The 16,840-nt window shown below is 41.6% G+C and overlaps 1 protein-coding gene across 3 annotated transcripts in view; it reads right to left on the bottom strand.

Annotated features, from left to right (window-relative positions):
* LOC134357445 (nuclear cap-binding protein subunit 1) overlaps nucleotides 1-16,840 on the bottom strand; it is a 60,409-nt gene that overhangs the window by 11,119 nt on the left and 32,450 nt on the right. For all 3 annotated transcript variants that reach the window (XM_063069031.1, XM_063069032.1, XM_063069033.1), the window contains 2 exons: nucleotides 14,141-14,243; nucleotides 10,721-10,814 (listed from right to left, as the gene is read on the bottom strand). In XM_063069031.1, coding sequence (XP_062925101.1) covers nucleotides 10,721-10,814; nucleotides 14,141-14,243 — 197 coding nt within the window. The remainder of the gene's footprint in view (nucleotides 1-10,720; nucleotides 10,815-14,140; nucleotides 14,244-16,840) is intronic.

The following is a 16,840-nucleotide window of genomic DNA, read 5'->3' as shown; positions in this document are numbered from 1 at the left end:
TGGCATGCAAAAGCATGGGCACCCCGATCAAAATTTCTGTTACTGTGAATAGCTAAGCGAGTAAAAGATGACCTGATTTCCAAAAGGCATAAAGTTAAAGATGACACGCTTATTTAATATTTTAAGCAAGATTACTTTTTTATTTCCATCTTTTACAGTTTCAAAATAACAAAAAAGGAAAACGGCCTGAAGCAAAAGTTTGGGCAGCCTGCATGGTCAGTACTTAGTAACACCCCCTTTGGCAAGTATCACAGTTTGTAAACGCTTTCTGTAGAGTCTTTCAATTCTTGTTTGGGAGACTTTCGCCCATTCTTCTTGCAAAAGGCTTCTGGTTCTGTGAGATTCTTGGGCTGTCTAGCATGCACGGCTCTTTTGAAGTCTATCCACAGATTTTCAATGATCTTTAGGTCGGGGGACTATGAGGGCCATGACAAAACCTCCAGCTTGCGCCTCTTGAGGTAGTTCATTGTGGATTTTGAGGTGTGTTTAGGATCATTATCCTGTTGTAGAAGCCATCCTCTTTTCATCTTTACTTTTACAGACGGTATGATGTTTGCTTCCAGAATTTGCTGGTATTTAATTGAATTCATTCTTCCCTCTACCAGTGAAATGTTCCCCGTGCCACTGGCTGCAACAAAAGCCCAAGGCATGATCGATCCACACCCGTGCTTAACAGTCGGAGAGGTGTTTTTTTCATGAAATTCTGCACCCTTTTTTCTCCAACCATACCTTTGCTCTCTGCGGCCAAAAAGTTTTATTTTAACTTCATCAATCCATAGGACTTGTTTCGAAAATGCATCAGGCTCATTTAGATGTTCCTTTGCAAACTTCTGACGGTGAATTTTGTGGTGAGGATGCAGGAAAGGTTTTCTTCTGATGACTCTTCCATGAAGGTCATATTTGTGCAGGTGTCACTGCACAGTAGAACAGTGCACCACCACTCCAGAGTCTGCTAAATCTTCCTGAAGTGGGAGGGTGTCGTGGTGCACATCGATACCAATGACATAGCAAGGAAGAGTGAAGAGGTCCTGGACAGTGAGTATAGAGAGCTTGGTAGGAAGTTGAAAAGCAGGACCTCAAGGGTAGTAATCTCAGGATTGCTACCTGCGCTAGGTGCCAGTGAGGGTAGGAATAGTGGCTCTGGAGGAGGAACAAGTGGCTGAGGAACTGGTGTAGGGGGCAGGGTTTCAGATTTCAGGATCATTGGGACCTCTTCTGGGGCAGGTGGGACCTGTACAAGAGAGACGGGTTACACTTGAACCACAGGGGGACCAATATCCTTTCAGGGAGGTTTGTTAGTGCTATTGGGGAGGCTTTAAACTAGATTTGCAGGGGGATGGGAACCAGAGTGCCAGAGCTGACAGTGTGGCTGGGGTGAAAATAAATGATGTTGAAGGTTTAAGCAAATCCGCTGATAGAAAGGTTGTGAGTGGTGGTAAAAATCTTCTGAGGTGTATATATTTCAATGCTTGGAGTATTGCGGGGAAGGCGGATGAGTTGAGGGCGTGGATTGACACGTGGAATTATGATGTTGTAGCAATTAGTGAAACTTGGCTACAGGAGGGGCAGGACTGGCAGCTTAATATTCCAGGGTTCCGATGTTTCAGATGTGATCGAGGCAGAGGAATGAAAGGTGGGGGAGTAGCATTGCTTGTTAGGGAAAATATTACAGCAGTGCTCAGGCAGGACAGATTAGAGGGCTTGTCTACTGAGTCCTTATGGGTGGAGCTGAGAAACAGGAAAGGTATGGCCACATTACTGGGATTGTATTACAGACCACCCAATAGTCAACGAGACTTGGAAGAGCAAATCTGCAGAGAGATAAGGCAACTGCAGGAAACATAAAATTGTGGTGGTAGGGGATTTTAATTTTCCATACATTGATTGGGACTCCCATACTGTTAGGGGTCTAGATGGTTTAGAGTTTGTAAAATGTGTTCAGGAAAGTTTTCTAAATCAATATATAGAGGGACCAACTAGAGGGGATGCAATATTGGATCTCCTGTTAGGTAACGAATTAGGGCAAGTGACGGAAGTCTGTGTAGGGGAGCACTTTGGTTCCAGTGATCATAACACCATTAGTTTCAATTTGATCATGGACAAGGATAGATCTGGTCCTAGGGTTGAGGTTCTGAACTGGAAGAAGGCCAAATTTGAAGAAATGAGAAAGGATCTAAAAAGCGTGGATTGGGACAGGTTGTTCTCTGGCAAAGATGTGATTGGTAAGTGAGAAGCCTTCAAAGGGGAAATTTTGAGAGTGCAGTTTGTATGTTCCTGTCAGGATTAAAGGCAAATTGAATAGGAATAAGGAACCTTGGTTCTCAAGGGATATTGCAACTCTGATAAAGAAGAAGAGGGAGTTGTATGAAATGTATAAGAAACAGGGGGAAAATCAGGTGCTTGAGGAGTATAAGAAGTGCAAGAAAATACCTAAGAAAGAAATCAGGAGGGCTAAAAGAAGACATGAGGTTGCCTTGGCAGTCAAAGTGAAGGATAATCCAAAGAGCTTTTACAAGTATATTAAGAGCAAAAGAATTGTAAGGGATAAAATTGGTCCTCTTGAAGATCACAGTGGTTGGCTTTGTGCGGAACCAAAGGAAATGGGGGAGATCTTAAATAGGTTTTTTGCGTCTGTATTTACTAAGGAAGCTGGCATGAAATCTAAGGAATTGAGGGAATCAAGTAGTGAGACCATGGAAACCGTACAGATTGAAAAGGAGGAGGTGCTTGCTGTCTTGAAGAAAATTAAAGTGGATAAATCCCCGGGACCTGACAGAGTGTTCCCTCGGACCTTGAAGGAGACTAGTGTTGAAATTGCGGGGGCCCTGGCAGAGATATTTAAAATGTCGCTGTCTACGGGTGAAGTGCCAGAGAATTGGAGAGTGGCTCATGTTGTTCCGTTGTTTAAAAAAGGATCGAAAAGTAATCCGGGAAATTATAGGCCGGTGAGTTTAACGTCGGTAGTAGGTAAGTTATTGGAGGGAGTACTAAGAGACAGAATCTACAAGCATTTGGATAGACAGGGGCTTATTAGGGAGAGTCAACATGGTTTTGTGCGTGGTAGGTCATGTTTGACCAATCTGTTGGAGTTTTTCGAGGAGGTTACCAGGAAAGTGGATGAAGGGAAGGCAGTGGATATTGTCTACATGGACTTCAGTAAGGCCTTTGACAAGGTCCCGCATGGGAGGTTAGTTAGGAAAATTCAGTCGCTAGGTATACATGGAGAGGTGGTAAATTGGATTAGACATTGGCTCGATGGAAGAAGCCAGAGAGTGGTGGTAGAGAATTGCTTCTCTGAGTGGAGGCTTGTGACTAGTGGTGTGCCACAGGGATCAGTGCTGGGTCCATTGTTATTTGTCATCTATATCAATGATCTGGATGATAATGTGGTAAATTGGATCAGCAAGTTTGCTGATGATACAAAGATTGGAGGTGTAGTAGACAGTGAGGAAGGTTTTCAGAGCCTGCAGAGGGACTTGGACCAGCCGGAAAAATGGGCTGAAAAATGGCAGATGGAGTTTAATACTGACAAGTGTGAGGTATTGCACGTTGGAAGGACAAACCAATGTAGAACATACAGGGTTAATGGTAAGGCACTGAGGAGTGCAGTGGAACAGAGGGATCTGGGAATACAGATACAAAATTCCCTAAAAGTGTCGTCACAGGTAGGTAGGGTCGTAAAGAGAGCTTTTGGTACATTGGCCTTTATTAATCGAAGTATTGAGTATAAGAGCTGGAATGTTATGATGAGGTTGTATAAGGCATTGGTGAGACCGAATCTGGAGTATTGTGTTCAGTTTTGGTCACCAAATTACAGGAAGGATATAAATAAGGTTGAAAGAGTGCAGAGAAGGTTTACAAGGATATTGCCGGGACTTGAGAAACTCAGTTACAGAGAAAGGTTGAATAGGTTAGGACTTTATTCCCTGGAGCGTAGAAGAATGAGGGGAGATTTGATAGAGGTATATAAAATTATGATGGGTATAAATAGAGTGAATGCAAGCAGGCTTTTTCCACTGAGGCAAGGGGAGAAAAAAATCAGAGGACATGGGTTAAGGGTGAGGGGGGAAAAGTTTAAAGGGAACATTAGGGGGGGCTTCTTCACACAGAGACTGGTGGGAGTATGGAATGAGCTGCCAGACGAGGTGGTAAATGCGGGTTCTTTTGTAACATTTAAGAATAAATTGGACAGATACATGGATGGGAGGTGTATGGAGGGATATGGTCCGTGTGCAGGTCAGTGGGACTAGGCAGAAAATGGTTCGGCACAGCCAAGAAGGGCCAAAAGGCCTGTTTCTGTGCTGTAGTTTCTATGGTTCTATGGTATGGTTTAAGATCTTTCGCAGTCAAACGGGGGTTTTGATTTGCCTTTCTAGCAATCCTACGAGCAGTTCTCTCGGAAAGTTTTCTTCGCCTTCCAGACCTCAACTTGACCTCCACCGTTCCTGTTAACTGCCATTTCTTAATTACATTACAAACTGAGGAAACGGCTACCTGAAAACGCTTTGCTATCTTCGTATAGCCTTCTCCTGTTTTGTGGGCATTATTATTTTAATTTTTAGAGTGCTAGGCAGCTGCTTTTTATATTTATATTTATAAAGCTTTGAAATTTGCATCACCTGGCCTTTCCTAACGATGACTGTGCACAAACCATAGCCCTAACAAGCTAATTAAGGTCTGAGACCTCTTTATCTGAGAGCTCAGATCTCTTGGGGTGCCCAAACTTTTGCATAGTGCTCCTTTCCTTTTTTTTCCACTCTAAAATTGTACAAAACAAAAATAATACACTAATCTTGCTTAAAATGTTGAAAAGAATGTTTCATCCTTAACTTTATGACTTTTGGAGATCAATTCATCTTCTACTCACTTAACTATTCACAGTCACAGAAATTTTGACCAGAGGTGCTTAAACTTTTGCATGCCACTGTATATTGTTCTCTTTCACTTTATACCGTATTGAGTGAGGAATTAAGATTGTCTCCAGAAGATCTGTTTTTAATAAAAATTTTGTATCCACCAACTCCATCTCCACGTTAGTCAGTCACAACACATCTTTCCTACCAGCAGCAACACTCAAAACGCAGGAGGAACTCAACAGGTCAGGAAGCATTTATGGAAGGAAATTGCGTATCAGCGTTTCGGCTCAATACCCTTCCTCAGGACTTAGAGGATTTAAAACAACATCTTTTGAAAAGGACAAAGCAGCCAAAATCATAATCCATTTGGTCCTAGTGACACGGATAAGGAAAGAGGAGGTCCGGCAAAGAGAATTTAGGGTGTTAGGCAGAAATTTGAAAAAGCAGGATCCCTAGCATTGCAAACTCTAGATTACACCCTGTCCCACAAATAATGAATATAGGAACAGGAAGATAGGGCAGCTGAATGTCTATCTAGGGAACTGATGCAGGGGAGAAGAGGGCTTCAGATACTTCAATCATTTGGATCTCTTCTTGGGCAGGGCTGCACAAGAATGACAGGTCATCTAAACTGGAAGGGAATCAAGATCCTTGCAAAGAGGTTTGCCAATGCTCTAAAGTAGGTTTAAACTAGTCAGAATAGAATAGTCAAGTCAGAAAATTGAAGCTTTCATCAAAAATCAGAAGAAAATATACAGTTGCAAGAAAAAATTTGTGAACCCTTTGCAAATACCTGGTTTTCTGCATTAATTACTCATAAATATGTGGTCTGACAGAATCTTGACTAGTCAGGCACAAAGGGATATGAGGAGAAGGTAGGAGTTTGGGACTGAGAGGGAAAAGGCATCAGCCATGATAAAATGGTGGAGCAGACTTGACAGGCCAAATGGCCTAATTCTACTCCTATATCTTATGGTCTATCCCAAAATGTGACTGGAAGCAAAAGAGGAGATTGTTGGGGCTCCAGAGATTTCTGCTCATGTTTTTCATTCAAAAGGGCAGTATGAATATAGTAGGAAAATGGTAAGCCTTCTCTCAGCAGCAGGGAAATTATATCAAAGGACTGATTGGGAGCCAACATGCTTTTGTTAAGGTGAGGTCCTGTATCACAAATCTGACCAAGTTTCACTTGAAGAGATACCTAAGAAAACTGGTGAAGGTAGTGCAGCAAGGCTTTTGACAGAGATCTCCGTTATAGGATGGTCTAGTCATTTGGGCACATGGGATCGAAGGTTTATTCACAAACTGAATCCAAATTAGCTTGAAGGCAAAGGGTGGTGGTTGAGAGTTGATTTTCTGACTAAGTCTGTAACCGGTGCTATACCACAGGAATTGGCACTGGGACCATATAATTATGAGGACGAAAATGTAATCAGCAAGTTTGCTGATGACATAAGAATCTGTGATAGCGATAAAGGTTGTGAAGAGAAACATTGTGTTGTAAAATTAGATGGCGTGGTAGCAGATGTATTTCATTCCAGACAAGCATGACCTCAAAGGTATAAATCTCGGGATTACTGCCTGTGCCATGTGACAGTGAGTATAGGAATAGAATGAGGTGGAGGATATGTGTGTGGCTGAGGGATTGGAGCGGGGGCAGGGATTCAGATTTCTGGATCATTGGGACCTCTTCTGGGGCAGGTGTGACCTATACAAAAAGGATGGGTTGCACTTGAATCCGAGGGGGACCAATATCCTGGCGGGAAGGTTTGCTAAGGCTACTGAGGAGAGTCTAAACTAGAATTGCTGGGGGGTGGGAACCGAACTGAAGTGACGAAGGAAAGGGAAGTTAGCTCACAAAGAGAGAAAATTTGGAGACAGTGCGAGAGGGAGGATAGGCAGGTGATAGAGAAGGGACGCGCTCAGTCCGATGGTTTGAGATGTGTCTATTTTAATGCGAGGAGTATCATGAATAAAGCGGATGAGCTTACAGCGTGGATCAGCACTTGGAGCTATGATGTTGTGGCCATTACAGAGACTTCGATGGTGCAGAGGCAGGAGTGGCTACTTCAAGTGCCAGGCTTTAGTTGTTTCAGGAAGGACAGGGAGGGAGGCAAAAGAGGTGGGGGCGTTGCACTGTTGATCAGAGATAGTGTCACGGCTGCAGAAAAGGAGGAAGTGGTCAATAACTGTACCGGGTGTTTTTTAAAACCACCCAATAGTAACAGGGACATTGAGGAGCAGATAGGAAGACAGATTCTGGAAAGGAGTAATAATAACAGGGTTGCTGTGGTGGGAGATTTTAATTTCCCAAATATTGATTGGCATCTCCCTAGAGTGAGGGGTTTAGATGGGGTGGAGTTTGTTAGGTGTGTTCAGGAAGCTTTCTTAACACAACATGTAGATAAGCCTACAAGAGGAGAGGCTGTACTTGATCTGGTATTGGGAAATGAACCTGGTCAGGTGTCAGGTCTGTTAGTGGCAGAGCATTCTGGAGATAGTGATCACAATTCTAAATCCTTTACCATAGCATTGGAGAGGGATAGAAACAGACAAGCTAAGCAAACGTTTAATTGGAGTAAGGAGAACTATGAGGCTTTCAGGCAGGAACTTGGAAGCATAAATTGGAAACAGATGTTCTCAGGGAAACGTACCGAAGAAATGTGGTAAATGTTCGGGGGATAGTTGCGTGGGGTTCTGAGTAGGAACGTTCCAATGAGATAGGGAAAGGATGGTAGGGTACAAGATCTGTGGTGCACAAAGGCTGTTGTAAATCTCGTCAAGAAGAGAAGAGCTTACGAAAGGTTCGAAAAACTAGGTAATTATATGAATCTGGAAGATTATAAGGCTAGCAGGGAGGAGCTTAAGAAGCTTCCAGGAGAGCCATGAGAAGGCCTTGGAAGACAGGATTAAGGAAAACCCCAAGGCATTCTACAAATACGTGAAGAGCAAGAAGATAAGACATAAGAGAATAGGACCAATCAAGTGTGACAATGGAAAAGTGTGCATGGAACCGGAGGAGATAGCAGAGGTACTTAATGAATACTTTGCTTCAGTATTCACTGCGGAAAAGGATATTGGCAATTGTAGGGATGACTTGTAATGGACTGAAAAGCTTGAGAATGTAGATATGAAGAAAGAGGATGTGCTGGAGCTTTTGGAAAGCATCATGCTGGACAGGATGTACCCCAGGTTACTGTGGGAAGCGAGGGAGGAGATTGCTGAACCTCTGGCAATGATCTTTGCATCGTCAACGAGGGCGGGAGATGTTCTGGAGGATTGGAGGGTTGCAGATGTTGTTCCCTTATTCAAGAAAGGGAGTAGGGATAGCCCAGGAAATTATAGGCCAGTGAGTCTTACTTCAGTGGTTGGTAAGTTGATGGAGAAGTTCCTAAGAGGCAGGATTTATGAACATTTGGAGAGGCATAATATGATTAGGAATAATCAGCATGGCTTTGTCAAAGGCAGGTCGTGCCTTACGAGCCTGATTGAATTTTTTGAGGATGTGACTGAACACATTGATGAAGGTCGAGCAGTAGATGTAGTGTATATGGATTTCAGCAAGGCATTTGAAAGGTACCCCACGCAAGGCTTATTGAGAAAGTAAGGAGGTATGGGATCCAAGGGGACATTGCTTTGTGGATCCAGAACCGGTTTGCCCACAGAAGGCAAAGAGTGATTGTAGACGGGTCATATTCTGCATGGAGGTCGGTGACCAGTGGTGTGCCTCAGGGATCTGTTCTGGGATCCCTACTCTTCGTGATTTTTATAAATGACCTGGATGAGGAGGGATGGGTTAGTAAATTTGCTGATGACACAAAGGATGGGGGTGTTGTGGATAGTGTGGAGAACTGTCAGAGGTTACAACAGGACATTGATAGGATGCAAAACTGGGCTGAGAAGTGGCAGATGGAGTTCAACCTAGATAAGTGTGAGGTGGTTCATTTTGGTATGTCAAATATGACGACAGAATATAGCATTAATGGTAAGACTCTTGGCAGTGTGGAGGATCAGAGGGATCTTGGGGTCCAAGTCCATAGGACACTCGAAGCTGCAGCACAGGTTGACTCTGTGGTTAAGAAGGCATACAGTGCATTGGCCTTCATCAATCGTGGGATTGAGTTTAAGTATTTAGGAGCCCCGTGAGACCCCATTTGGAGTACTATGCTCAATTCTGGTCACCACACTATAGGAAGGACATGGAAGTCATAGAAAGGGTGCAGAGGAGATTTACAAGGATGTTGCCTGGCTTGGGGAGCATGCCTTATGAGAATAGGCTGAGTGAATTCGGCCTTTTCTCCTTGGAGCGATGGAGGATGGGAGGTGAGTTAATAGAGCTGTACAAGATAATGAGAGGCATTGATCGTGCAGATAGTCAGAAGCTTTTCCCCAGGGCTGAAATGACTAGCATGAGAGGGCATAGTTTTAAGGTGCTTGGAAGTAGGTACAGAGCAGATGTCAGCAGTAAGTTTTTTTTTTAACGCAGAGAGTGGTGAGAGGTGGAATGGGCTGCTGGCGGTGGTGGAGGCAGAAACGATAGGGTCTTTTAAGAGACTCCTGGATGGCTACATGAAGCTTAGAAAAATAGAGGGCTATGGGTAAAGCCTAGGTAGTTCTAAGGTAGGGACATGTTCAGCACAGCTTTGTGGGCTGAAGGGCCTGTATTGTGCTGTATGTTTTCTATGTCTGTATGTTTCAATGTTTCTAATACCATCTTGGGACATCAATATCAGGACCATGAACTGGAAAGGACTTCAGAAGTGCTATGGTACAGAGACCTCGGGGTATACATTGATAGCTCCCAGAAAGCAGTGACAGATGGATAGGGTAGTAAAGACTGATTTTGGGATGTTGCCTTCGTAGGCCAAGGAACTGAATACAAGAGTTGCCTGTAATATTGTAGCTACTCAAAACACTGGTCAGGCTGCACATTATGCACAATTCTGATTGTTACACTAGGATGGGGTAGCATTAGAAAGAGTGCAGAAGAGATTCACAAGGCTCTTCTCTGGGATGGACAGTTTTACTAATAACAGCTTGGACAGGTTGGTTTTACTCTGCCGGAAATTAAGAGGGAGGGATGACCATATAATGTTTATAAAATGATGAGGGGCATGGATAAAGTTGACAATCAGTACTTTTCCTAAGGAGAGGAGGCTAAAACTACAGGGCACAATTTTAAGATGAGAAGGGAGAAGTCTAAAGGTGTGAGGGACAAGTTTTTCCACACAGAAGGTGGAAGTTGTATGTAACGAGCTGCCAGAGGAGGTGGTAGAGACATTTGGACAGCTACTTGGATAAGAAAGGAGTAAAGTGATAAGGGATGAATGCAGACAAATGGGCTTGGCATAGAAGGGCATCACAACGTACATGGACAAGTTGGGCTGAAGAGTCCATGTTTGTGCTCTACGACTAGGATTCCAAAAGTGATCAAGTTTTGAATTTAGTTGAATCGTTGCATATACATCTTTGAATAACAGAACTATTTTTTGTTGTAATGAGTAGCACAGTACTCTCTGTGTGCGGGACTCTATTGTACCACAAGTCCCATAAAGGGCTTCAGCTAATTACAGCATTTCAATTTCCTTTAGTAAATTGAAGTACAATGGGAGTACGGATCAGACAAGGTATCTTACAAAGTCACAATTCAACATTATATCATAATTCCCTTTCCATTATGAACCTACATTTAAATGGTAGAAAATATTTCAGGCAGAGAAAATGCGTCAAAAAAGTCACATTTAAAAAGGACACCATTGATGAAATATGATAAAACATATTTTCCCTTTAAACTGGCACTGAAATCTATATTTTATTTGGTTTGAAGGCAAGAGGTTGGGCGAAGGGGGTGGAATAATCATTACCTGCGGATGGCACTTCCACACGTCATACATGACTCTAAGTACGTGCAACTTGCCCTCATCACCTTCAGCCAAAGTCTTAAAAATCTCATGAAATCTACAAAAAGAATATTACTTTGTGAAAACATGCAAGCAAGTGCAGAGGGTGTGACACCAAAATGCAGATTTAAAGATGGGAGGCCCGAAAACACTCCTTCATCTCAGGCTACATATATACAGCGCCTGTAAAAACTATTCACCCACCCGCCCCCCCACCCCCGGAAGGTTTCCTGGTTTATTGTTTTACAACACTAAATTACATTGGATTTAATTTGGTTTTTTTTTGACACTGATCAACAGAAAAAGACTCTTCCGTGTCAAAGTGAAAACAGATCTCTACAAAGACAACACCAAAACATCACTGGTACAGCCAATTGGTTTTAGAAGTCACATAATTAGTTAAATGGAAATCTGTTTTTGGAGACCTGTGTGCATGCAGTTAAGGTGCTTCAACTGACTGTAGTAAAAATACATCTGCACCTGTATCTGGAAGGTCCAACTGCTGGTGAGTCAGTTTCCTGGCAAAAACTACACATGAAGACAAAAGAACTCTCCAAGCAATTCCACAAAAAGATTATTGAAAAGCACAAGTAAGGAGATGGAGACAGGAAAATTTCCAAGTCACTGAATATACCTTGGAGTATAATTAAGTCCATCATCAAGAAATGGAAAGAATATGGCACAGCTGTACATCTGCCTAGAAGCAGACTGTTCTCAAAAACTGGGAGATCGTGCAAGATGGGGACTAGTGAGGGAGGCCAACTGTTGCCCGGGTGCTTCATCAGTCACAGCTTTATGGGAGAGTGGCAAAGAGAAAGTCACTGTTGAAAAAAACTCACATAAACTTCAGCTAGAGTCTGTCAGAAGACATGTGGGAGACTCGGAAGTCAGCTGGAAGGTGGTTCTATGGTCTGATGAAACCAAAATTCCCGTTTACATGGTAGAGGTCTTGGACACCTGTCTCCACTGATATTGTCTCATTATAGCTATAGCTTCAATAAATTTTTTAATCAGTATTGTCTCCTCTCTAGGGGTTTCACTCTGAGGTTTTCAAGTAACTACTAATTCCACTTTTAACAGTTTATATCTTTAGTTTCTAATAGTTTGCTGCATTTTTCTCGCTTGTCTGCGCCTGCATCAGCCACACTTCATTCTCACATAGCTTTTTTCTCCCCCCAAGTTCTCTTTTTTGAAAAAAAAATTTGGTAAACATCATTTTCGTTCCCCCACAGGTGGAGTTTTCTAAAGTTATATCTTTGGGATTAATTAACCTGGGTTACACAAAGCCTCTTCACCCTTTGACTATCTAATTCCTTTTACTCACGTTACGCTCTGCTTTTAGGACCACATCAATTTGTACTGCAACATTCTATAGTCTTACTCCATTTAAATAATAATTTGCTTTATCATTCTTTCTTAATTAAATATTCTCTATTTTCCTGTATTTTATGCCATCACCAGCTTCTTGCCCACTGAATTAAACTATTTATAGCCTTTGCAGAGTCTTTGTGACACAGTTTGGTAATCCACTAATTTCTTTAGCAGCAACACTCAGCCCATTCATCCAAGGCATAATAGAGTGAAAGTAACTGATGCCCCGGCTCTGAAGCCCCAACATGTAAGTAACTGCAGCTCTGCAAGTGACCAATTTAACCTGTTACTTTCTCTCTCAGTCAATTCCCAACACGCAATGAGTAGAAATCAATCTGTTCACTAAAAGAAAAGGAAAACATCTTAAGGTGGGTTTCATGCAAGCAGTTGCAGAACCTCATTCTTCAGCTCTTGAAAGAATACTGCCCCAACCCCATGCACTTTTATTTTCTGCAATCCATTTTAATGTGAATTTTATTGAGTGCCTGCTCGAAATCCAAACACACCATCTTTGCTGGTTCCCAGAGTTACCTATTTCTTTACATCTTCAAAGAATTCTAGCAAATTTAAAGCAATTTCTCTCACCCTGACTCTGCCAATTAGCTGATGATATTTTTTAAGTTTTCTCCTGTAGCCCCCTTAATAACAGATTCCAAAATTTTCCCAATTACAGATTTCAGTCTATTTGGTGTATTGCTTCCTGCTTTCTGACTCCCTCCTCCTTCCTCTGAATTGTGGCATTACATTTGCTCCTATGACTTTCTATTTACCTGCAGGAAAGAGTGCCAATACATCTGCCCACATTCATGTGCAAGAGGAAGAGGAAAGTGTCCAAAACTGGTGAATGAGTCATTTGAAACAGAATGTGCTTAAGACCATAAATGGGTAGATGCTAAGCTAGTCCCACTAGCAGAAGGGTCTCAAACAATAGAATATGTTTATAAGATGGGGCTTGGGGTAGTCATTTAAAAGATATACGGATTACTTCTCGCAGGAAGTGGGGAACCTTTGGAATTCTCTATGGAGTGGCTAGATCACAGGAGATATTTAAAGAGAAGATAACTAGATCTTTTAAAGAAAGATTGAGGAATTGAAAGTTGTGGAGAACTAGCAGAAATAATTGAACTATGCAACAGATCAGCCATGATCACTTTGTAAGGCCAGGCAAGCTTAGGAGGCAAAGTGACCTACTACTTCTGTATTCTTATATGTTCTAATGTTTCAAATGGTCAACTTATCATACGTTACCATATTTACTGAACTGTGTATCCATTTCTCAATTAACAAACATTCAATTTACAAATTTTGCTTAATAGCATTTTTTTCAGGATACATGTCTTGATTAAGAAAACTATCTTTCCCCTACAAAAAACAGTTCAGTACTCTCCACACTTAAGGGCAGTATGCCAAGTTACCCCATCATTTCAATATAGAAATTTTTTGCTTCACAGATATTCTCTAAGATATTTCCCTTTTGGAGATGTTAACAGTACAAACAACATTTTAGTTGCATTGGTTAATTATAGTCATAGTCATAGTTTATTGATCCCAGGGGAAATTGGTTTTCGTTACAGTTGCACCATAAATAATAAATAGTAATAGAAATAGTAATAGTAATATTACTATTAGTAAATAGTAAATAGCAATAGTCATAGAAATAATAAATAGTAATAGAATAGTAATAGAAATAGAATAGAAATAGAATAGTAATAGAAAATAGTAATAAATAAGTTAAATAGTAATATGTAAATTATGCCAGTAAATTATGAAATAAGTCCAGGACCAGCCTATCAGTTCAGGGTGTCTGACCCTCCAAGGGAGGAGCTGTAAAGTTTGATGGTCACAGGCAGGAAGGAATTAAGTTCAGTAACCAGAAAAACTAAATGTTATTATTAAGTACACCTAATATGTGGAATCTATATATTTGCTGAGTTAATCCCTTATCAATAAACAAACTATCAATCTATTATCCTACGGTTTCAATCTTCATTAATATAAAAGAGATACACTTACTTTGCTAAAGCACTGAAGGAATGGCTAAAGGACTTGGATGCCAGGTAAAGCAAGGTCTGTACAAAAACTTCAATCTTCAGAGGATTAAAGCTGAAACCTTCATCTGAAAGAGTGAATCTGAAATAAGTCAGTTGTTTGATCATAGTAGAATTCTTTCCTGTTAAAGGTGAGAGAATAACTGATTTCTGATATTCATGGAATGGCTCATAACTGTACAATTGCATTTTAAGGGGGAAATAAACATGAACTAAACACATCAAAAAAAAAATGTTGTTCCAAAACAGGTAACAAAATCAAAATTCACAGTGACTCTAATGTAAATACAACCTCAACAAATCTCCTAGCTTACAGAATGTACAGCATTAGAGGTAACCATTTGACTGATAACCTGGCTGCACATTCATTATTTTTTCCCTCTATCCTTCAGTAAGCATTCCTTTTCAAATATTTACCCAATTCCCTCCATAGATTAGTGACTTGTATTAACTAATTGGCTCTCATTGTTAGGGCCTAATGAACAGCCTAATAGTATATTCCATGACATTTATTGACGAACGTAATTAGCAAAATTGTTCAGCTTTAATTCTAATGCACTGAATATTAAGAAGAGGCAAATCCTTCCAAATCTTGGAACAGGAACAGTGAAGAACCTTACCCAACAACCCCTCATTATGATTTGATTATATTTTTAAGGAATTTAGAATTCGTCCATCCTCCAATCGGGTCCATGCCATTCTAAAGGGGAAGGGTAAGCAGCCAGAGGTCTTGGCAAATATTGGCACCAATGGCATAGGTAGGAAAAGGCGAAGGTCCAGAAGACAGATGTTAGAGAGCTAGGTAGAAAGCTGAAAAGCGGGACTTCCAGGGTCGTAATCTCTGGATTGCTGCCTGTGCCATGCACTGGTGAGAGTAATTGGATGATGTGGCAGAATTATGTGTGGCTGAGGAACTGATGCAGGAGGCGGGTTTCAGATTTTTGGATCATTGGGATCTCTTCTGGAGAAGATATGACCTGTACAAAAGGGACAGTTACATTGAACGCAAGGAGGACTAATATCTTTGTGGGCAGCTTTGCTAGAATTGTTGGAGAGAGTATAAACTAATTTGGCAGGGGAATGGGAAACGGAGTAATAGGGCTGAGGATGGGGCAGTTGGTATACAAGCAGAGGCAAAGTGTACTGAGACTGTCAGGAGGGACAGGCAGATGACAGGGCAAAAATGCAGAAGGTAGAATGACTTACGGACCAAGTCGAAAAGGGTGATGAAACAGGACTGAGATGTTGTACTTGAATACACAGTATTCAGGATAAGGTAGATGAACTCGTAGCACTATTAGAAATTGGCAGGTGTGACGTTGTGTCATCACCGAGTCATAGCTGAAAGAAGATCATAGTTGGGAGCTAAACATCCAAGGATACACAATGAATTGAAAGGACAGGCAGGAAGGCTTGGCTCTGTTAGTAAAAAAAAATGAAATCAATTCCTGTACATCATTATTATCTGACAAAGGAGAGACTGTTTCCTAATGTTCATAGTCAGTGTGATAGATGTAAGACCGAGACAGCTACATTGACACACGTTTTGGTCATGTTCTGTATGAACATTTTTGGAAATCTATTTTTTTCTACAATTTCTAAAGTTTTAAAAATTAATTTACAACCTAATAAATTGACAGTTTTGTTTGGTATAACCTCTCAATATATTCATGGTATTTCTCTATCAGACCAACATTTGTCACATTATTGGCCAGAAGGGCTATTTTGTTGAAATGGAAAGATGCTTCTACTCCTACTTTGATACAATGGTTCTCTCAGGCGATGCTATGTCTTAGTTTGGACAAAAATCAGAAGACGAACTTTTGATCCTTGATTTGATTTCGAGAAAAGGTGGTGTTCCTTTGCCTGCTATTATCATCTGATTTGAGTTAATTAATATGGTTTCCTTCTGATTTTTGTTTAAATGGATTTGAGTTGGTGGATTAATGTTTTTCTTTTATGGAAGCTTGTATGACGTATAGCAACACACATCAAAGTTGCTGGTGAATGCAGCAGGCCAAGCAGCATCTGTAGGAAGAGGTACAGTCGACGTTTCAGGCCGAGACCCTTCGTCAGGACTAACTGAAGGAAGAGTGAGTAAGGGATTTGAAAGTTGGAGGGGGAGGGGGGAGATACAAAATGATAGGAGAAGACAGGAGGGGGAGGGATGAAGCCAAGAGCTGGACAGGTGATAGGCAAAAGGGGATACGAGAGGATCATGGGACAGGAGGTCCGGGAAGAAAGACAAGTGGGGGGGGACCCAGAGGATGGGCAAGAGGTATATTCAGAGGGACAGAGGGAGAAAAAGGAGAGTGAGAGAAAGAATGTGTGCATAAAAATAAGTAACAGATGGGGTACAAGGGGGAGGTGGGGCCTAGCGGAAGTTAGAGAAGTCAATGTTCACGCCATCAGGTTGGAGGCTACCCAGACGGAATATAAGGTGTTGTTCCTCCAACCTGAGTGTGGCTTCATCTTTACAGTAGAGGAGGCCGTGGATAGACATGTCAGAATGGGAATGCGATGTGGAATTAAAGTGTGTGGCCACTGGGAGATCCTGCTTTCTCTGGCGGACAGAGCGTAGATGTTCAGCAAAGCGGTCTCCCAGTCTGCGTCGAGTCTCGCCAATATATAAAAGGCCACATCGGGAGCACCGGACGCAGTATAT

Source organism: Mobula hypostoma, chromosome 16 (genome assembly GCF_963921235.1).
Source record: "Mobula hypostoma chromosome 16, sMobHyp1.1, whole genome shotgun sequence".
Classification (NCBI taxonomy): domain Eukaryota; kingdom Metazoa; phylum Chordata; class Chondrichthyes; order Myliobatiformes; family Myliobatidae; genus Mobula; species Mobula hypostoma.
The sequence above is the reverse complement of the archived record's forward strand: the minus strand, read 5'-3'. Positions and strand labels throughout refer to the sequence as shown.